The sequence below is a fragment of the Lithobates pipiens genome, unplaced genomic scaffold (assembly GCF_037356315.1).
Source record: "Lithobates pipiens isolate NorthernLeopardFrog02 unplaced genomic scaffold, aLitPip1_a1.2 Scaffold_1, whole genome shotgun sequence".
Taxonomy (NCBI): Eukaryota; Metazoa; Chordata; class Amphibia; order Anura; family Ranidae; genus Lithobates; species Lithobates pipiens.
In genome coordinates this window covers 201128529-201152309 of record NW_027507685.1, presented here as the reverse complement: position 1 = coordinate 201152309, position 23781 = coordinate 201128529, and the positions used below count along the sequence as shown (strand labels likewise).

Here is a 23781-nt window from a genome sequence, read left to right as displayed (position 1 = left end):
CCTGTAGGTCCAAGAAATATCTCCTAAACCTATATGTTTTAGGAGATATTTGCCCGAAAACAGGCACCGCTGTCTACGGCACATGCGCCGTAGACAGCGGCGCACTGAGCGCAGCATTTTCAATGAAGGAGCTGCCGCGCGTGTCGTCTCCCGTGCGCATGCACGGGAGTGACGTCATCGCGGCTTCGCCGAATTACAGCGGCGGAGCTGCGAGACCCCACCAAGAAGATGGATGCGGCGGACTACAGGGGACAGCGGCGACTTCGCTGGCTCCTGTGTCAGGTAAGTGACACATAATGGGCTACTATGCGATGCATAGTAGTCCATTATGCTTTGCCTTTGCAGGGAATGAAAGAGGAAGTAAACTCATCAGGGTTTACTTCCTCTTTAAAGCTGCACTCCAGGCAAACAGCTAAATACATAGACTAAATACAAAGCTGTTATACCCACCAAATGCTTTGTATTTGTGTCAATCCAGTTCTGAGATTTACACAGCACTGTCCACCCTGGCACGGGAGAGGTCTTGATCTTTTGCTGTTGCTATTTCACTTACAGGTCTTGAACCCTGGCTATTAACATTTCCAAATGCAGCAATTTAGAAGTTGGATGAAAGATTTAGCACTGGGAAACACTTTTTGAAAGATAAAAAGTGCATTTTATATACAACTATATAGATCAGACCAAAATGAAGGACAAATGAGGAGGAAAGAGGAACAGAGGGACTTTGTTCCAAATCAGGGACAGTCCCTTGAAATCAGGGACAGTTGGGAGCTCTGGAAATTGAATTGTTTTATAATAAATAAATAATAAATATAAACTGCTAAATACCTTTTTTCTCATCAGCAGTTAAAACAGTCTTGTGACTTCTATCAGTACCTGGTTAAAGCTTGTAGGAGGAGTTTTCATACTGCACTGGCTGACCTATCAGGATGCAGGACCCCTGACCCTCTGTCTGGTCCATGCTGATTGGCCCTGTGCTGATCACATGCACTCTCCCAAGAAAAAAACAAACTCTCTAGTAATACACACAAAATTGAGCATGTGCAGCCTGCCTCCAGTAACACTGTCTTATCTGGACATGTTTTGGAGTCAGTGGAAGAGGAGGATCTGTGCATACAGGATCAAACAACATTTTTAAACAATGCATAGGATTAATCCCTTAGGTTCCACAGAGAGTATAACAAGCATGCTTTACTGCATATAGAGACTGTTGATTTTACTGTTGTGGGTTTAGTAACACTAAGAAAATTGTACTTGTTTAGTTTGTGAAAAATACAATTTATAGGTTATCTAAATCACATGCATCCAATACAAATATCCTGTTTACGGGACATCCATATGAAGGAAAGATGTTTCTTAACAATAGCCTATGAAAGATTATTTGAAACAGGAGAGTTTACAGAATATGTGCAATTATGAATAAAACAATCCCATATGTCCTCCTTGACCCTGGCCATCAAATGCATATATGAAAACAGATCTCAGATCAGATATTAAGCGCTTCTCACTGCTCCAGCCAGAACAAGGCTATAGAATATCTTTATTATTTTAGTAGTGGGCTGTGCAGTACTGGTGTCCTCACATGCCTAGCATCAGTGACCAGCGCTGGTAAAAAGACAACATACATGTTCTGATGTGGTCCTTCACAAACTGCATTTTCCATCCCTGCTGACTCTCATTTAACTACTTGCAGAAACTGGCCTTTTCTGTCATTTTTGTTCACATGTAACAAAGTATTTTTTGCTAAAAAGTGACTTAGAATCCCTAAACATTATATATATATATATATAATTTTTTATTTTTTTAGGCCCTAGAGAATAAATTGGTGGGGTTTGTAATTTTTATTAGCAAGCAAGGCTGGGTATTCTGATGGGTAAAACATGTAACTTCCGGATTCGACCATAACTGGAAGTGATGTCACCCAGCTCCTCCCTAAGGGAGGAGTCTGGTGACGTCACTTCCGATCACTGGCAAAACCAGACGTTCCATGTTTTGGTGTTATCGAAAAATATCCATCTTTGCTTGCTATTATTTGTAAATGTGAGTTGCTACTTTTTCAAATAAATTATATACATATCAATACTACACTATGAGGATTTATCTTCTTACATAATGACATCACTTGCTGGAGGAGAGTGCATAGTGAGAGGAATCACTCACATCCAAAGACTGTCATATTCTTATGGTCTCAAAGTGTGACACTATTAATCAGAGGAGAAGATGGGACACAGTGACCGACAGAGAAAGCCTTTACATCTTAAATGTTGTTAGACCTATAAGGTCTAAGGCAGGGGTCCTCAAACTACAGCCCGCCAAGGTGATCTACCCAGCCCATGGGTTGCCCCTTCTATAACATCGCAGCCCTCCACTCTGCTACCTTAAAGTGGATGTAAACCCACTCTCATCCTTTCTAAATGACTGCAATATTGGTTATCTAGAAGGATATAGATGCCTCCTGCATGTATACTTATCTGTCAAATGTCTCCCCTCTGTCTGCTATGAGACCCGAAAAACTTCAGATTTTGTGGGTGGGTCTGTTTTCCAGGGCTCAGTGGGTGGAGTCTTAATGTCAGTAGACTCCCCGCCCACCTCTACACGCCTCTTATCAACATGCATTTTCTCCTGTGTATTTCTTACACTGAACTTCTGCTATGATCACTAACATCCAGTCAAAACCCAGAAAAGTCCCCACATGACTTCAGCATGCCAAATCATGCTGAGGTGTGGAACAGCCAATCCTTGCAGAGCTTCTAAAGAAAGGAGTGGGGGTGGGAATTAAAAAATAATGCATGTCCTAGGCTAGTGCACGAGATATGTAAATCACCTGTCAATCACAGCAAGGGGGAAGAACGGACAAAGATTTCACAGTTTGTCCATTTTATTTCACTGAAAAAAGATATGAGGATTGCTTAGAGTTGGATTAACTCTTGGTGGCAAGACTGGGCACAGCTGATCTGAAATCCCATACTCTATATTGTGCCAGACAAAAAATAAATAAAAAGATTTCCGCTTTAATCACAAAAGACGAGAAACATGACAGGTCCGGACGAGTGGTGGGACTTTTTAAATTAAGAAGCGGGTGATTGGTTACTAGGCAGCGGGGTGGGTTCCAGCAATCAATCACCTGCCTTTCACTTGAAAAGTCCCACCCTTTGTCCGGACCTATCATGCTTTGCATCTTATGTGAATAATGTAGCAGAGGGGAAGGGAAGTGCTGCGAGCTCAGGGAAAGGGTGGTGTAGCCTGGAGGGCTCTGTGATCGGGGGGCTTTGTTATTGCAGGGATCTGGGATGGGGGGGCTTTGTGATTGAGGGGATCTGTGATGGGGGCTTTGTGCTGGGCTCCCCAACAGGTCTGAGGGACCGTGAACCGTTTTAAAAGTTTGAGGACCCCTGGTCTAAGGAATAAGCAAGCGCCACATTACACTTAGAATTCATTTAGTGGTCAGTTCTCTAGCTATGCTGAGAACTCTGTCTGCTCTCCTCTAATGATCAGACTTTTTCTGACACATTCTCAACCCCCCCACCCCCGCACAGCCATTCACTGGGAAGCTCAGTATGCTGCTGCTTCTTCTCCTCCTCCCCCAACTCTTATGCAGCTGAGAACAGAGGGAATGTGATGATTTATAAAAAAATAAATAAAGGAGAAAAAAGGTATTGATAATGTATTTTTATATCTATACAAAAATGTTTTGCCTTGCATTTCTATTTTAAATTGAGTAGGTTGTTTTACAAGGTGATCATTTACAATCACTTAAAATGTATTCCAAAACTGATTTGTTAAACGCATACAAAATCTTGAAGTATTTTCAAAGGTAACAAATATTATCTTATTTTGTTTTCATGTCAGACCCTTATAAAAGTACTACTGTATATTAAATAAATAAAATACATCGGGTTAATCCCATTAGGCAAGCACATTTTTGGGGTCTTTAAAAGCATTCTATGAAGCAAGAATCTCCAGCTGTGTGACTGATTCCACGAAAGGCCATGGGTGATGATCTACAAACAAATCCTTCCACTGGGACCTCTGCATACCAACTCTGACATAATTCTGTATACTTCTGGTCTTATATAAATAAAAATACAAGAGCAATTTATCCATCTCTCCCATTTGTCCTGTACATATACCATATTGTGTACATCATGATTTTATACATTTTCTATGAATTCTGTATTATACTTTTTTCTTTACATACTGTTCAAAAAAAATAATGAAATCTGTTCTACAAATTCCTCTTTTTTTTTTTTATTTAACTATATTTCTCAAATTCAGTATATAAATATGCAGGATATTAATGCAGTATTAAAGAATATGTAAACCCAACATTTCATATTCCTGATATGTGACTGTTGTACCATGTACTTGCATGAAAAAGTATCCTGTTCTCTTTGTATTGCTTCCTTTGTGTGAAATCCCTGGTGTTCCCACTAGTCCCTCTGCTTTCCTTTTAAAAACTGAACACACTAAGCATGAGAGCTCAGCGTGGTCAGTTTTCTGGCTGTGCTGAGAACTTATTTTGCTGTCCTCCAATGATCAGACTTGGGCTGACACCCCCATTCACTGACAAGTTCAGTGTGCTGCTGGTTCTCCTCCCCCATTTCCTTATGCAGCTGAGACTAGAGGTTTTCATAATGTTTTTTTTTATATGTGTACACAAATGTTTTTCCTTTAATTTCTCTTTTAAACTGAATGGGTTGTTTTACAAGGTGGAGGGTTTATATATACTTGAAAATATATTTTATACTTCCTGTTTGAAAGACTAACCCATATACCCCCTTGCTTCCATCAGTGGAGGTCTTCTTGCCTGGAATAACTATCAATCAGCTGTTTGAACGCTCCTATTTTGATTGGTGGAGGTTTTTTTGCTTAGGATCTTTACTGATTAGATATTTGAACTCCCGTTTCTGATTGTTAGATTTCCGCCTGCCTGGAAACCCAGTCAGATGTTTCATTAGTGCCACCAACTTTAAGCTTCTACCTCTTTGAGCAGCTTGGGCTTTCTTTGGCAAAGTTTTGGAAATCCACTGCTGTTCAATAGACTTCAGAGCTTGGGCTGCATCCTGTGTTGTAAATGTAAAGCATTGACCATTTAATGGTGGGAGGTGTGCTTTTGATGAAAGCCAAGCAGCTTCTCTCGACAGTGGTATCCTCAGAGCTGATTGGGAGGGATGTTAATGAATCTGACTGTTTTCCACGTTTTCATTCAGAAAGTAAAAATGGTAAAGGGTACCAGCCACTTACAATTAACCTATGGTATCTTCAAATATTGTAAACTGGCCACTGAAATGCAATATAAATACCTCTATGTGTCTGCACTCATGTTCAGTTCTGAAAATATTCAAAAAATTCTTAAAAGTTTCAAGATTTAGTGTGCTCTCTTTCAAAAAATACTGACCAAATCATGCATGTTTGCTCTTCGACCTGACGACGCTGGATTGCGAAACGCGTAGAAGCTGTGGGAGACTTACTGTCCTTGAAGATCGTCTGGGAACAGGTTGGCTCAGTGGAGGGAGGAGCTTACCATCTGTAGAATACCCAGGGCATACCCGATCCCATGCTGTTTTTTATATAGCTGGATAAGCTTGGTGTTGGCTATGAGACACATCAGAATGTGAGTGCAATACGTTTTTTTTAAATTTCCTAATTAAAGGTGAAACGGTTTTACACTATATTGGTTATATTTGATTTTTGTATGAACATACGGATAATGAGGAATTGCTAGCGGGAGAAGTACACTGTGGATTGGTTATCCGTTGGATAATGAGGAATTGCTAGCGGGAGAAGTACACTGTGGATTGGTTATCCGTTGGATAATGAGGAATTGCTAGCGGGAGAAGTACACTGTGGATTGGTTATCCGTTGAATGAACCGAAGGCTTACTATGTGATGACATCTGGTGAGAGGCCATTCTATTAGGTGGTGGTGGCACGATTTGGGCCTGTTTTTGGGTGACACTTGAGGATCACTGATTAGAAGACGGATGGTGACTGAGATTACACAGTTGGATTGGTTGTAATATCACATTATACGAAGGACTTTATTCATTGAAATTAATAAGTTGTCAATTTATTAGTTTAATTAATGTGTTTGTAAAGGTTTTTTTGGGATAAGCACAGGGGAACCACATTTTTGAGTTTATATTTATAGTGTTTTGGGGGGACTATTGAACAGGAGGCGCAATCCCCCAACATATATCGCATGTTTGCTCTTTGGCCTACCCCCTTCCACACCTCCCCATAGGCCAGTAACTTGGAGTGCCTAACTTGTGCCGCATACACACGATCGAATTGTCCGGCAGAAATTGGTCCTGCAAACAATCCGCCGGACTTTATAACGAACTGACTTGGCCACACACGGACGCGCTGAAAGTCCGGCAATTTCTAACGTGATGATGTACAGCACGTACGACGGGACTAGAAAAAGGAAGTTCAATAGCCAGTAGCCAATAGCTTCCTTCTCATACCTGCTTCAGAGCATGCGTCATTCTTAGTCCGCCGGACTAGCACACTGACGAACGGATTGTCCGCTGAAAGCCAAGTCCGGCGGACAAATTTTGAGTCAAAACTACTTTCTAAGTCCGCCGGACTTTACGATGAAAAAGTCCGCTGGAGCCCACACACGAACGAAAATGTTATTTATTAGGGTGAAGAAAACCAGGGTAGAATTGGCGATATTGTTTTTTATATGCAGAGAAAAAGCTGAATAAGCAGAAATATTAGGGCACATGTGGACCTCCTTCCAGTTATTTTTCCTCTTCTTCATCCAGTTTCCTACAATAACAGACCTTCCATCGTAACTTAGTAACTTAAGCCCCATACACACTATCAGTTTTTCTGCTGAGTTCTTCCTCCAGATTTACCAAAACCATGTAATATGAGGTCAAACCTTAGGAGTTTCAATTTGTATACAATCAGGCAGATTGCACTACATGGTTTTGGTAAACCTGAAGGAAAAACTCAGCAGAAAAACTGATAGTGTGTATGGGGCTTTACTCTTAGGAGGTACAATGCCATGAGGACTACTCTTGAACTCTTATGCCCTGTACACACGGTTGGATATTCCGACAACAAAATCCATCAGATTTTGTTCCCGACGGATTTTGGCCCAAACTTGTCTTGCATACACACGGTCACACAAAATTGTCAGAAAATCCGATCGTTCAGAACGGGGTGACGTAAACCACATACGACAGGACCACAAAGAGGCCAGTAGCCAATAACTATCGTCTTGTCATTTATTCTGAGCATGCGTGGCAATTTGTGCGTCGGAATTGTCTACACACGATCGGAATTTAAACGATTGGATTTTGTTGTCGCAAAATTTTAGATCCAGATCTCACACTTTGTGTGGGAAATGCTGACGGAAAAAGTCAGGTGGAGCGCACACACGATCGGAATTTCCGACAACATTCAGTCCGATCGCACATTTTCCATCGAAAAGTCTGTGTGTGTACAGGGCATTAGACATCATTCACACTGGCAATGACCTACACTATATTACCAAAAGTTTTGGGACGTCTGCCTTTACAAGCACATGAACATTAATGGCATCCCAGTCTTCGCTCGTAGGATTTAATTTTGAATCGGCCCACCCTTTGCATCTATAACAGCTTCAACTCTTCTGGGAAGGCTTTCCACAAAGAGTGTGTCTATGGGAAAGTTTGACCATTCTTTCAGAAGTGCAATTGTGAGGTCAGGCACTGATGTTGGCTCACAGTCTCCCCTCTAATTCATCCAAAAGGTGTTCTATCGGGTTAGGTCAGGAATCTGTGCAGGCCAGTCAACTTCCTCCACTCAAACTCACTCATCCATGTCTTTATGGACCTTGCTTTTGCGCAGTCATGTTGGAACAGGAAGGGGTCATCCCCAAACTGTTCCCACAAAGTTGTGAGCATAAAATTGTCCAAAATGTCTTGGTATGCTGACACCCTAAGATTTACCTTCACTGGAAATAAGAGTCCAAGCCCAACCCCTGAAAAACAACCCCACACCATAATCTCCCCTCCACCAAATGATTTGGAGGGGTGGCCCAATACTTTTGACAATATAGTGTGGATGAGCGAGTTTGGGGTGGAGGAACTTGACTGGAGTGCACAGAGTCCTGCCCTCAACCCCCATAGAACACCTTTAGGATGAATTAGAGCAGAGACTGAAAGCCAGGCCTTCTCGTCCAACATCACTGATTGACCTCACAAATGCACTTCTAGAAGAATGGTCACATATTTCCATAGACACACTCCTAAACCTTGTGGACAGCCTTCCCAGAAGAGTTGAAGAGGTTATAGGGTGGGCCAACTCAATACTGAACCCTATGGACTTAGGCTCGATTCACACTAGTGCGTTTTTTGATGCATTTTGCATTTTGCAGAAATGCAAGGACATTTTTTAACATGGGTTCCTATGGAACATGTTCACATCAATGCATTTTTGTGCCTCTGTGTTTTTGGAAGAGGTCGGGGACTTTTTTTCATGCAAAATGCAGCGTTTTGCATGTAATAGAAGTCAATGGACCTGCATCAAAAACGCAAGTACCGTGTTTTTACCGCGATTTTGACGCGATTTGCGTTTTTTTTCATTGTATATATCTGGTTGCTAAGCAACCACAGTGTAAAAAAAACAAAAAAAAGACCGCAAAACGCGGCAAAATCACGGTAAAAACGTGTGTCCAAAAACGTGGCAAGCACCGCAAAAAGCACTGCAAAAACGCTCAAAAGCAACATGCATAGATGTGAATCGAGCCTAAGACTGGGATGTCTTTAAAGTTCATGTCCATGTAAAGCAGGAGTCTCAAACTGGGGGCCCTCCAGCTGTTGCAAAACTACAAGTCCCATGAGGCATTGCAAGGCTGAGAGTTAAGAGCATGACTCCCAAAGGCAGAGGCATGATGGGACTTGTAGTTTTGCAACAGCTGCAGGGCCACCAGTTTGAGACCCCGATGTAAAGGCTGAATAAGCTGATATGTCAGGGCTCATGTGGACTGCCTTGCCTCCTTCCAGTTTCCTTTTCTTCACCCAATTTCCTACATCAACAGACCCTTCATAATAACTTACTCTTCAAGGTATAATGCCCTGAGCACTACTCTTGAACTCTTATGCCCCGTACACACGATTGGATTTTCCAACAACAAATGTTGGATGTGTGCTTGTTGGCTGAAAGTCTGTCCGTGTGTATGCTCCATAGAACATTTGTTGTCGGACTTTCCGCCAACAAATGTTGGCTAGCAGGTTCTCAAATTTTCCGCCAACAAAACGTTGTTGTCGGAATTTCCGATCGTGTATACACAAGTCCGAAGCACAAAAGTTCACACATGCTCAGAATCAAGCCGAAGAAGCCGCACTGTCTATTGAACCTTTTTCTCGGCTCTTCTTGTACATCATCGCGTTCCTACGTTCCTAATTGTTGCCCAACATTTATGTGACCGTGTGTATATGAGACAAGTTGGAGCCAACATCCTTCAAACAAAAATCCACGGTTTTGTAGTTGGAAAGTCCAATCGTGTGTACCGGGCATTAGACATCATTCACACTGGCAATGATGTACATGTATTTGTGTTATATGCCTTTTTAAGACATTTAAACACGTCATTATTTTTAAATCATATAACTCACACTGTTTGTTCCTCTGTTCATACATGCATTCAGTTTAGTTGTGTTAATAATAAAAAGAAAATGTGTGTCCAGGGGCAGGTGGACACTCTGAACGCACCTAAATGCATGTAAACACAAGTAGATTGAAAGGCAGGAGAACGTTATCTGTGAAGCATAAAGTCTGTCTTTACTTCCCAGATAATTTCTTAAATCATCCAAAAACATGAGGCCTGTGTGAATGCAGCCGAAGGCCCGATTCACACCTATGCATTTTTAGTGATTTTTGCTTTTTTCTGATTTGCACTACAGTTCATCTACCATGGTTTCCTATGGAATACGTTCTGTAATGCAAATATGCAAAATGCAAAAAAAGCACTAAAAATGCGTAGGTGTGAATCCAGCCTTATAGTCTGTTTAAATGTCTGGTTATAAATCAGAAAGGTGATGTGTGGGGCCTGAAATAGTCAAGTGCAATACATACTATAGACAACTGAAAATCTTACTAGGTATTTTCAAGAAGCAGCAGGCATCAATATGGCTTCACTAAAAGGGCCTAACTACTCATTTTGGGAGGTGCTCTTCTTAGGAAAGTCTAATTGAAAGAACAGAGGCTTTGCAGAACAGGTTCCCTACTGCATCCGATCTGGCCAAAGTTTTGACTGCACTAGCTTTACTTACCGTATTTATTGGCGTATAACCCACACCTTTTTCCCCTTAAAATCAGGGGAAAATTGGTTATATGCCGATCTCCCGCCGATTGTGAGCCTGTGGGCGGCTTTCGCCCCTTCTCAGCGGCCGAAAGCTGCCGAGAACGGCCGAAGGAGGCTGAAAGCACGACATCCAGCTCTGTATCTCGGCGGTGCCATTTTTAAATGGCAAAGCTGAAAAAGACACTGACAAGGCTGCAAATGACCCTGACAAGGCTGCATGACAAGGCTGCAAATGACCATGACAAGGCTGCATGACAAAGCTGCATGACAAGGCTGCAAATGACACTGATAAGGCTGCAATGATGGGCATTTAAATGTACGTTTTTTTCCTTAAAGGGATTGTAAAGTGATTTTTTATTTTTTTTAAAATAACAAACATGTTATACTTACCTCCACTGTGCAGCTCGTTTTGCACAGAGTGGCCCCGAACCTGCTCTTCTGGGGTCCCTCGGCGGCTGTCTCGGCTTTCTCCCGCAGGTACTTCTCTTGTTCATGCGAGCTCCCTCGCATGGTGAGAAGCATCTGCGGGCACGCTCCCGTGATACAGCCGGCGGCTATAGCCGCTCGCTGTATCACATGGCCCCGGCGCTCCGCGTCAGTGGATGTAATTGACAGCAGCGCAAGCCAATGGCTGCGCTGCTTTCCATCCACTCCAGCCAATCAGCGGCCAGGCTGAACGGTGGAAGGACGTCAGGGGACGAGCGCGGGACATTCGAGGGGTGAGGTAAGTAAAACGAGGGGGGGGGGGGGCTGGGGGTGCAGGCACTGTCAGATGTTTTTTCACCTTAATGCATAGAATGCATTAAGGTGAAAAAACATTTACCTTTACAACCCCTTTAAACTTCCATCCTATAAGTTTTTTTCCTAAAAATTCCCTCCTAAACTTGGGGTGTGTGTTATAAATACGGTATATATTACTTTTTATAAAAAAAAAAAAAAAAAGTTGCCATGGTAATTACATTGATTTTGCAGTCCTATCACAGTTCACAGGCTCCTAGTAAAGACAGGCTACAGTCCAATAAGTTCACAGGCAATCTTGATTAGGTGTAGGCGAAACATCAATAACAATATATAGACACCAGAGTGTGCGGTTGTATTGCGGCACTGTTCTCACAAACATAACTCAACTATCAAGCTTTGTCTGGATGCCGATTAAATAAAAGTAACAATAAAAACATGGCCTTTGCAGAACATATGTCCACCATCTGCTTTGGATGAAGAAACACAGCTCATCGGGATGTTAGCACACAAACTGTTATACATATAAATACTTCAGCCACAATAAATCCAAAGTGTCATACCTCTACAATGCTTTTGAGGTCTCTGACATAGGCCTGCTCTGTTTCCAGGATCTCCAGCACCACTCTGTCCAGATGGGAAAGCTTGGCCTTTGGATCCTTGGCTTTTCGTAGAATTGGAGACCATGTACAGCCCAGGAAGGCTCTTTCATTGGGCAGTCCCTTGTGTTCACACTCCAGCTGGGCCACAGGGGTAAGATCAAGGCTAATGTCACTGCCATTTTGCTGAGGATATGCGGGGCTGCAGTACTGCGAGGAACCAAGAGTCCCGCTGCTTCCAAAGGAACTATGGCTGTCTTGCAAGGAGGCAGATGAGGTGGAGGAACTGAGGCTAACCGGACGATCGCTGTCCGAACAAACGGTATTCACGGAGGTACAGCTGCCAGACATCCCGGCTACTATTCCGCTCAGAGAACTAACAGATGAAGGCCTGGGGGCAGCTAGGAGAGAGATGGATACGTTACAAGACTAAAGTTCAGGGTTATGGACAGTGATGGTTTGCTAACATTGATATTGGCTAAATAACTAGGTCCGAATTTTAGTTACCTACACCCTTAGGCCCTCTGTGGTTATGCATTTCTACAAACCTAATACAGGCGGTCCCCTAGTTACAAACATCCGACTTACAAATGTCTCCTATTTACAAACGGAGGGAGACAAGAGGAAGTGAGGCCGCGTACACACGCGGGGACTGTTCGCTCAACTTTGTCCGTCAAACAGTTTCAGCGAACAGTCCGCTCAAAATTAGCATGGACGGACTTGCCCACACACGACGAACGAACAGTTTGCTGAAACCGTGCACGATGACGTGAACGGCACGTACGACGGGACGGAAAATACGACGTCCTATACACTGCATTACAACTTTCGGCGTGTAAATCCTTTCTGAGCATGCGCGGAACTTAGTTTGACGAACAAGCCTACACACGAGGGGACTGTTCGCTGAAACCAAGTTTCAGTGGACAGTTTTTCGGAATTTCCGAAAAACTTTGTTCAGCAGACTGTTCGCTGAAACTGTCCGCTGAAAGCCCACACACGGGCGGACTGTCCGCCGAAACACTGTTCAGCGGACAAAGTTGGGCGAACAGTCCCCGCGTGTGTACGCGGCCTGAGAGGAAATCTACCCCTAGGAAGGGAAATTAACTCCTGTAAAGAGTTATTATGGGAAAAAAGTTGTCTCTACTGATGCTTTATCACTAAGGCTTGTTTCCACAACAACCCAAACTTTTCAAAATCCAATTGTCATTGGGATAGAAAGTGAGGTGATATCTTCTGATCAGGGGGGGACAGACAGCAAAACAAATGTAACAGGGGTGTTAACCCTTCCCTATGCTATCTAAAAAGCGTAAAAAAAAATTTGGGCTGGAGCTACACTTAAAAAATGTACCTGTTCCGACTTACAGATTCAACTTAAGAACAAACCTACGGACCCTATCTTGTTTGTAACCCGGGGACCACCTGTATATAATAAAGGAGTTGTTGCCTATACAGACCAGATGTGTTAATTTTCCCATAACATTAATTTTTTTCAAAGGGAAAAGGGGTGACCCTTGTTGCCACACATCTGAAAGATCCTAGGGAAGTGAGCGGAGTGCCAACCTCAGCCTGGACTCAGACCAAGCCATGCGCCCCATCATGTTTCTCTCCTCCCCCTGGAGCTCCAGGGGTGGAGCGAAACGCCTTGAGTGCAAGGCCTGGTCGGATTCCAGGCTGAGGTTGCCACTCCACTCACCTACCTAGGATCTTTCAGATGTAGGGCAACAGGGGTCACCCTTTTTCCCTCTGAGCCACTACAGAAGCCAGGACAGGCTTCATCCCCTGCCGGCACTCTTATCAGCAAATGCGGAGGAACCCACTTATACATCCCCCATTCATCGAGCCTGAGCGGCACACACTGGTCGCATTCATTTTCTCAAGTTATAATAAATAAATCTGTCAATGTCTGTCAAACACAAGGCATCTCATTCTTCTGAATTGCCTGAACCATTCCGCCCAGTAATGGGCTGCCCATGTTAAAGTGAGAGTAAACGTCCATGGATGATTTTTACCTCTAAGTAAGCCTATAATAAGGCTTACCTAGAGGTACAGTAAATATCTCCTAAATGTGCACCGTTTAGGAGATACTTATTTGTGAAGTCACTCGCGCATGCGCTCTGAAGGAACGGCATACCCGCGCTTGTCCAATCAAAAGACCGGAGCCCACCAACCTGGAAGGAAGATGTGAAGATGGAAGCCTTGTCAGCGGTGACAGCGTGCCGCTGGAGGGCTTAGTTTTAAGGTAAGTTTCACATAATGTACTAGTATGTAATGTATACTAACACATTATAACTTTGCCTTGCAGCCTTAAAAAAGATGTAAAAAAAATCAGTGGTTTACTACCGCTTTAAGGGCCAGACAGGTATCCATTTACCCCTCATTAGAGCAAAGTGAGGCATAAATGATCATAACAGATCAGAGGCAAATCACATAAAACTTACCTTGTTCACCTGGTCGCTCTCTGCTTCCTTTCAGGGCTCCTTCCGGCATGTTGATATGATGGGGGTCTCCCCGTCCTGCAGGGTAAAGAAAATACAACAGTTCATGAAACAAATAAAAGAGCTAGTAAACTTTATTATACAGAAATAAAAATACATTTACCCATAGCAGCATTTTTTGTGAAATATATTATGTTTTTGGTGAGCACATATTTTGAGATGTTATTAAAGTTGAAAGTATATCAAAAGCCATTTTTTTCATTTTGGATAAAGCAGAGAATAGTTACAAAACTTGTCAGCAAAAAGCAAAATAAACAAATAAACAATAAGTTTATTTGTTTATTATGCTTTCTGTGTCCCTTTGGGAAGAATTCCCTTTACTTCTTGTCCTGCAGACACTAAAGGAAGTGAGAGGCAATCTCTCTAAAGTGAAGGAAATGCAAAATTTTCCCCAATGCTCACACCATATTTTTGTGGTAACGTGTCCCGTGGGGGGCACTGGACAGAGAGAGGGGCCAGGAGTGCCGGCGGGTTGGGGGAGCCAACCCGAGAAGAGGAGGTTTGTGGCCGTTCTGTGCAATTTCGTGCACAGAGCAGGTAAGTATTCTTATGTTTGTTATTTAAAAAGAAAAAAAATACCTTTACAATCTCTACCTATCTCTTGCCTATAGGTAAGCCTATAATAATAACCTCCTAAACATGCACTGTGTCATTCCTTCAGAGCCCTGTGCCGTGACAACATTGCTGCTCATCCAAAGGACTGGAGCCTGCCAACCCGAACAGAAGACCGGGTGAAATGGAAGCCCCGTTTTTAAGGTGGGTTTCACATAATGTGCTAGTGTGCGATGCAGGTTTTAAAAAAATATTAAATGGCGGTTTACTACTGCTTTAAAGTGGTTGTAAACCCTTACAAACCACTTTGACCTACAGGTAAGCCTAGATTAAGGCTTACCTGTAGGTCCAAGCAATATCTCCTAAACCTATATGGTTTAGGAGATATTTGCCCGAAAACGGGCACCGCTGTCTACGGCGCGCAGGCGCACTGAGCGCGGCATTCTCAGCGACGGAGCTGCCGCACGTGTCAGCTCCCGTGTGCATGCGCGGCAGTGACATCATCGCGGCTTCGCCGAATGACAGCGGCGGAGCTGCGAGACCCCACCAACAAGATGGATGCGGCGGACTACAGGGGACAGCGGCGACTTCGCTGGCTCCTGTGTCAGGTAAGTGACACATAATGGGCTACTATGCGATGCATAGTAGTCCATTATGCTTTGCCTTTGCAGGGAATGAAAGAGGAAGTAAACTCATCAGGGTTTACTTCCTCTTTAATGCATGTGTTACAGCAAAAACACGGTGTGAACAGGATAGCGTCTTTGTGGATCTTGGGAATGAATTACTCCACAGTACATGCAGCTATATAGGACAGTGGGGACTTGTTTTAAAGCTCTTACTGCTTGTTAAAAATATGTAAATACTTTGTTGTCCTTAGTCAATAATACAAATTCACTTTTAAAGTATTTTTCCTTTACCTTTTAGGTTTGAACATGCTTGTGCTTTTATTTTTATATATTTCTTTATAATATATGTATATTTTTTTTATACTAATCAAATTAAATAATGAAACAAGTGACTCTATGTAGCAAATCTGTGTTGGAAGTGGTGGCATATATACAGTATACCTTTAACAAATCATTTTGAACTCTGCAGCTCCCATGAATTTTTATTTAGTCTTGTACATACCCTAGATTTCCCTATAACCTGAAATGAAAAGTTGAAGGCATGTTTGCTCAGCCCTGCATAATAGATTAGATATAGACCTCCAAGGGGGAGACTCCACACTCAGCTGGAATCAGTAAGGAGAGTAAACAATTTATATCCCAGGGATCTATTCAGAATTCAGATAGTGATCAATGCAGGCCAAAGATGCTTGAATTCTGTTTTCATGATATGGATATGGAAGACAGATTGCTTTGTGAACTGCCTGCGGTATGTACTGCTATCCCAACATTATTATTACTGGTTTATATTCAGCCAATCTGCAATTAAATAAAACCCATCGTCCCCCATAAAACCACCCTGGTGAATCAGGAGAAACCAAACTGTAAGTCAATGTCATTTCTTATTACTACTAATAATAAAAGGAGTAAAAAATGACTCTTGTGGCAACCAGATGATTGCCGACTGGAGGAGGCCAGAGGAGTGCAGGTGTCACCGTCAGCCTAAACGCTCATTAGAAAACCTTTGTATTATTCTGGCATCCAAATAGGAGATGGAACCTTCAAAAGGGAACTGTCTGTTTGAAACAGGATCATGGTGTTGTGTGGACAATGTCAAATTTTCTTTCGCTTTTTAAAAACACATCACCATTGATTGATGAAGAAATGTAGAGGTTTTGTTACCTTTTATTTACAATAAACCTTTTTTTTTTTTGCCCATACTGGGCAAAGTGACAGGTCTTCTTTACCGTATAGAGCCTAAGGTAAACGTACTTATCATCCACTGTTTTCCCCAATGTTCTGATTGTTGTTAGCACACTTGAAATTCCAGTGTAGGTTTCAACTTGCTGAAAAAAGTTAAAACTTACACAACAGTGTGTGTAATTCTGTGTCTCAACATGACCACACTCCAGCCTCAGATTGGGTGCCCAGGCACCAAGGGTTCATATTGTGGGGAAGTTGAGCAGTGATTTGGGAACTCCCATACCTGGAAGTGTTGGGTACTTTCCTACCTGGCTGATGATGCATCAGAGTGGAGAGGGTGTGATTAGAAAAACACAATTGATCCAATTTACACAACAAGGGGAACTTGTCAGTTTGCTCAAGAGACCCTGTCACTGACTCCCCCGCTGCCATTGGCTGCAGTCACTGATCGAGTGGCTCTAGGTTCACACATATGCATTATAGGAAACGCAGCAATCCCTGTGTGTTTCCCACACCACAGTGCAATCGCACTGTGTTTGCAATCCGCTGCAGGTGTCAATACATAGTTAAGGGAACCCCAAATGCATTGCAAACGCAGTGTAGTTTGCCTGCACTGGATTGCATGATGCAAAACAACCATGCAATCTGGTTGCGGTTCGGCTCCAAAAAAGGTGCTTGCACTTCTTTGGTACAATTTGACCCTATTCAAAATGAATGGGCTCAAATCTCACCGTGCTACATCGTTTATGAATTGCACAACAATGCGGTGTGGTTCCTGTGTGAATTAAATGCGGGTTAGAGTATAGTGTGTAACGTGGCTTATCCAACCAAGTTGTTGATTTACCAATCAACTTCTGTTCAACTGCAGTGGCCAAACATGGATCTAATTTCGGGCAGTCCCTGCTGATTAACCAGATGAATTGCAGCCCACCTACGGCCATCATTCTTTGGCCATTGGGCTGCTTATTGGATAGACCTAATAAGCAACCCAGTGACCAATAATGAACCGAAAGAGCACTCACCACAGCCTGACAATACTGATGCTGATTGTGTGGCAGTGGCTTTGTGTTGTTAGCCTGTAGCAGGAAGTGGTGTTATTGACATGCTCTACAGGTAAGGCCCCTTTCACATGGGCTTGTCTGCTTTCTCATCCGGGGATTGATCCGCTGATCTCTGCTGAGCAGGAGGTTGACAGGTCCATCTCTGCCCATTGTGCTGAGACAGACCTTTCGGAGTCCCGCTCTCCTCTATGGGGAGATTGGATGAAAACAGACCGCCTGTCCATTTTCATCCCATCCTCAAGACGGATGGAAAATAGGGTCGCCATCAGTCTAAATTTCACAGACAGGATCAGATCGGATAGCAGCAGGTGTCAGCGGACATGTCACCGATGACGTCCAACGCTCCATAGGAGTGAATGGAGCGTCCGATCGGGTCTGCCTGAAAAACTGACAGGTGGACCTGATCAGAAAGTTTTGAGTTTACATATACTTTAATTTTATGATATGTGCATACTATTTGTTATATTTCTAAGTCTTATTGTAATAAAGTCCACAATTCAATGTGTTAATTATCCTTGTTGAAAATAAATAGACCATTATACAAGCAGATACTTCCTTTTTTTGACACTGCGCAAAGTTTTTTTATTTTTTATTTTGCTTACCCCTAAATTAAAATAGCACACAACGTATTTTACAGGACATATTTTATTTTAGCATGCCAAAAACATACCACTGTTTCTGGGAAGCAGTTCAATGGAAAATAACCATTCTCCATGTGGCTATGTTGGGATCGTTTTAGATGTGGCAAATGATGCTTGTCTATGTGAATAAACTTCATAGAAATTAATCCCACCAAAAGTCATTCACACTGGGCTTTTGAACACAAGCTACGGATATTGTGGTCGCTGGTCAAGATGCGATCAGGTTTTCAAAAATCTGTGCAGCATTTGGCTTCAAGCGTTTAAAAACCTTTAAGAATTATTATTTTTTCTCCCTTTTAATCTTTTTAATAGTACCATTGAAAATGTTTTGCAGTATCTGTTTAAAAAGTGCACAAAATATGTGTTAAATTCTTCTTATTTTGTGAGTGGTCAACTTTCTCTGCCTCTACTGACTGTAATCAGTAACATTATTCCCAGCTATTTGTGTGCACTACAAAACACCTCCCCCATGTTAAAGAAATGAGAAGGGTTTTGTATACTGAATATACACATACTTTCAGTCATCAGAACTGCACACTTAAGCTGGCCACTGATGGGTCGGTTTTTTCATTTTAATCAGGTTGAACAAGAAAAAAAACTGGCCTGATTCCCCAATCCACCTCGAATTTCTCCACGCTGTGTCATTAAAGTCTGACAGCTGGGAAACTTCCCCACCCTCAAAATAAACAGTGGTGCTGATCGCAATGAAATTTTTCAGCAGGGTGGTTATACAGAAGTCAATTGATAGATCAGTCCCTGCTGAACCAGCCAGATTTTGATCCATCTATGAGCAGCTTTATAGGTTATTAATCTTGAAGTTGTTCATTTTGCTCACATCAACCATTTTTCTTTTTTTAGGATTAACCTGATTGGTTGCTACAGGCATGCGTTCTGTCTATATATACATATTTTCAATAAAATAGTAGTGGATATAAATGTACGGTAAATTGTGTAGAGAAACAAGCCTCTTGATATTCTGCCTGCTTTTGATTCCATCTTGGAACCCTCTTCCATTTTAATTGCTTCCTTTACATGTGATTCTGATCTAATGTGATTTTGTTCTAAGAACCATGTCTGTCTTCAAGTTCATTCTGGTTGACATATGAAGTGTTTCCGTTCAGAATTCATGAATTGGATTACAGCAGTCCTAATTTCACATATTGTACTATTCATGACTGACTCAGCCATGCCAGAGACTTCTATGGACCAGTGGTGCTCGACTCCGGTCTTCAAAACGTCCTCCCCAGCAGTGCACGTTTTCAGTTTGAATTTGTTTTTACTGAAAACGTATAAGACAAAGAAAGCCATTTTTTTTTCTATGTTAAACATGGGCTTCACAAAAACTTTGGGAGTGAATGATCTAGAAAAAGCTAATGCATACATTTTGACTCTGATCTCACACCTATAGGCACCAGATGACATCCCAACTGGTCTCTGGGAGATAGCAATCAGACCTGTTGAAGTACCTTGCCCGACCACTATTAGGACTCTTTCACGTTCAGGTCCGCCTGTCGTTTTTTTAGGCAGACCTGAACGGATGCTCCATAGAGGTCTATGACATGTCCGCTGACAACTGACCCGCTCCGATCCGAAAAAGTGTGACGGAGGAAAAACCTACTTTTCCATCCGTGATTGGATTGGGTGACGACGGACTCTGCAGTCTGTCCTCATCCGATCCCCCCATAGGGGAGAGCGGCGCTCTGAGAGGTCCATCCCTGCACAGTGTGCAGAGACGGACCTGTCATCTTCCTGCTCAGCGGGGATCGACGGAGTGATATGCCTTGTACTTCCAAGAATAAGGCTGGCCATACATTATACAATTTTCTTGTCCAATTTTATTTTATTTACCAAAGTCATATACCGTAATATGAGGTCAAACCTAAACACTTTAAATTTGTATGCAATCATGCATGCCCTTGCACTACATTGTTGAAGGTAAATCTAAAGGAAATTGAATAAGAAAATTGTAAAATGCATGGCGAGCCTTAGAGAGCCTGTGATGTTATCTTCTTTCTCCCACAATGCAGTGCTGGTGCTTCAACAGCCAATGATCAGACTCAAGTGTATCACATGGGGGCATGGATATTATCCAAATCCAATCAGATCAACTTGGAGCTTACAAAGGGGTTCTTTCCTTGTTTCCAAAGGTGAAAGAAAGATAATTCTATATATAATGAGATTAAAAAGCGTACCTTTCCCCCTCTCCAACCACTTTCTGCTATATCACCCCCCCCCCCCCCCCCCCGCTAAAAAAGTGCTTTTTTAATCAACTTTTTTTGGAAACTTTCCGTTCACTTCCTATGTGCTTTTCTAGGTGAGAATGGGGTATTCTACTAGATCATCAGGAGGTTGCGAGCAATTCTACTTCATGCACATCATCAGGGGGTTGGCTGTCTATTACAGGTATTTATAGCCGGCCTCCTGATGATGCACCACAGTGTATGTGTGTCATCAGGGGATTGGCTGGAAGGACCAGGAAGAGACAGTCAGTCTCCTGATGATGTCACACATGAAGATGGCGGCACAGGTCCTGGTAGCCAGTATCAGCGCGGCAGATCCCTACAGAACACTGCTAGATCGCTGGCTGTGTGATTATGTATTTTTGGATTACCTGGAAAAAAGGGGAGCAATAGGGGTGAGGTTCTTCTGTTTTACTCCACATTTGAAAACATGGTCACTTGAAAAAGTGAGCAAACAAGCTTTGAAAGAAGAGCAGTGGGCAGGGAATTGGCAACCAGGGGATTGTGGGAAGTGTCCAGATATCAAAGTACCATGCAGAGTCTTATCAGTGTTAGAGCTTTCCAGCCAGTCAACAGTTAATCTTCCCTGGGAAAGCAGGAAAGCAAAGTGTACTCAACCATGGTTCAGTAAAGAGCTAATTTGTGTCTCTTCTCCCCCAACATCTGGTCATTATGGAAGCCTATAGGCAGATCATTTTTGAGCTCATGTGTCTTCTGTAAACAGTCAGCTAATCTCCCCCTTCCTCACATCCTGCTTCTGTGATGAAGGCCTTTGGTGATCTCTACTCTCCATCTGACACCCTGGGGGAGATTTACTAAAGTTGGTGTGCACAGAATCTGGTGCAGCTGTGCATAGTAACCAATCAGCTTCTAGGTTTTATTGACAAAGCTTAATTGAACAAGTTATAAGCTGATTGATTACTATGCACAGCTGCACCAGAATCTGTGTGCACCAGCTTTAGCTCCCCCATTCTGTCGTGCCCATCAGTGCTGCCTCATCAGCACACATCAATGAAGGAGAAATATTTTAGCAAAAAATAAAAAACCCAGCAGTGATTAAATACCACCAAAATAAAGCTCTATTTGTGTATCATGACCATGCAATCGTCTTTCAAAGTGTGACAGCGCTGAAAGCTGAGAATTGGCCTGGGTAGGAAGGGGATTTAAGTGCCCAGTAAGCAAATGGTTAAGGGAAAAAAGCTGTCCAAACCTGCCTGGCCCTATGTGAAAAAGTATTTGCCCCCTTGATTTTTTTAATTTGTTGCATATTTGTCACACTTAAAGTGGTTGTAAACCCTTACAAACCACTTTGACCTACAGGTAAGCCTAGATTAAGGCTTACCTGTAGGTCCAAGAAATATCCCCTAAACCTACACGGTTTAGGAGATATTTGCCGAAAGACAGGCACTGCTGTCTACGGTGCATGCGCCGTAGACAGCGGCGTGCAGGCACACTGAGCGCGCCGCAGTTAACGGTGATATGCCGCGAGTGGCGGCTCCCGTGCGCATGCGCGGGAGTGACGTCATCGCAGCTCCGACAAATGACAGCGCCGGAGCAGCGAGACCCACCAAGAAGATGGAGGCTCCGGACTACAGGGGACAGCGGTGACAACGCTGGCTCCTGTGTCAGGTAAGTGACACATAATGGACTACTATGCGATGCATAGTAGTCCATTATGCTTTACCTTTGCAGGGAATCAAAGAGGAAGTAAACCCATCAGGGTTTACTTCCTCTTTAAATGACTCCGATCACAGTAACTGGTTAATCACAATTCATACCTAACTGTACTTTTATTTTCTCCATCAGATCATCCCCCACAGTTATTACCTTTTTTATTACTTTTTGTTTCACTTGACCCTCCCTTCTAGATTGTAAGCTCTAATGAGCAGGGCTCTCTGATTCCTCCTGTATTGAATTGTATTGTAACTGTACTGCCTGCCCTCATGTTGTTGGTGTAAAGCACTGCGTAAACTGATGGCCCTATATATATCCTGAATAATAACAATAATGCATTCATGATTTAGCAAAGGAGGGGTGAATATTTTTTCACAGCACTGTAGTAACATTTCCCTGCTTTGGCCAAAGTAACTATGTACAATACCTGGCCAATGCTCTTGGAAGCTGGAAATCTATGTAGTAGACGATGCTACTTCAGTGATCTCCACCTGCTTCCGGGTCCCATGCTGAGCAGCTCACTTGTGGCATTCTGAACACAGGAGGATGGCTGCTCGGCAAAAGCGCCATTCAGAGAAAGAATATTCTGAATTCAATGATTGGATGAGGTGGAGAGGCAGGGTGGTGATGTCACCCTCTCCACCTTATCCATACACAGAATGCTTTGAGGAACATTTGAAAGCTATGGAGACTTCCCTGCATATAATGAGTAGTATGCTACTGTTACCCGACTTACAGTTTCTCTTGGCAGGGGTGCTGGGGCTGCAAGGCCCTCTATCTGTTGAGTTCTGCCCATAGAATTGAATTTCCTAGGGGAGCATTCCCAACAATTCTGTAGTCACATCACTGCTTTCACGGATCTTTCTGGTCATGAGGAACCTGACATTCAACTGACACTACAGGGACCCCACACTGCCTACTCAGTTTCCTCTCTCCTTCATTCTTTATCTGTTTCATCCATTTAAAGTGGGGTACCCCCTAAAAAAAAAAAATAATTAAACGTCAGCAGCTACAAATACTGCAGCTGCTGACTTTTAATAATCGGACACTTACCTGTCCCGGGGTCCAGTTATGCGGTGGAACGAAGCCCCCCCCCCTGTTCCCCGCTCCGCTCACGGCGCCGTCATGCATACTGTGGGCATCCGGCTGTGGCTTCACAGCCGGGCACCCACTGCGCATGTGCGAGCGGCGCAGGGCGCCGTGATACGCCGTACAGTCACCTGGGACACGTGACAGGTCCCAGGTGAATGTGCGGCGTGAGGGGAGGTGATGTCACCAGCCTGGGCAAGGAAGAAGGCAGACTACGACAGACCCCCCTAGCAACAGGTATTTAGAGGTGAGTAAAAAAAATTTTTTTGCCAATTATTTTATTTTATTTTTTTAAAGAATTTTAACCAAATTTTTATTTTTTGGTGGCAACACCACTTTAAATTCTCTGCAAATACAGAAAAATACCTATTGATCTGTGAGAAACAAACAGCTCTGGTCTCTGCACAGGGCTGAGCCCTAACAATAAGCTTATTTGCTCCCTCCTTGTGGGTCATTTCAGAAATGTAGAGTTGTTCTGTGTCCAGTGCTCTCTTCCTGTATTATCTCAAGGAAAATATTTACCCATCCCAGTTCTTATTTTGGGACTGCAGAATGATTAGTCCAAATTTTGTGGCGATCTGAGAG

The 23781-nt window shown here is 43.0% G+C and overlaps 1 protein-coding gene across 2 annotated transcripts in view; it reads right to left on the bottom strand.

Moving 5' to 3' along the window:
* PLEKHG2 (pleckstrin homology and RhoGEF domain containing G2) overlaps positions 1-23781 on the bottom strand; it is a 153076-nt gene that overhangs the window by 80543 nt on the left and 48752 nt on the right. For both annotated transcript variants that reach the window (XM_077479997.1, XM_077480007.1), the window contains 2 exons: positions 14075-14149; positions 11601-12037 (listed from right to left, as the gene is read on the bottom strand). In XM_077479997.1, the coding sequence (XP_077336123.1) occupies positions 11601-12037; positions 14075-14123 (486 nt within the window). In that variant the 5' untranslated portion in view covers positions 14124-14149. The remainder of the gene's footprint in view (positions 1-11600; positions 12038-14074; positions 14150-23781) is intronic.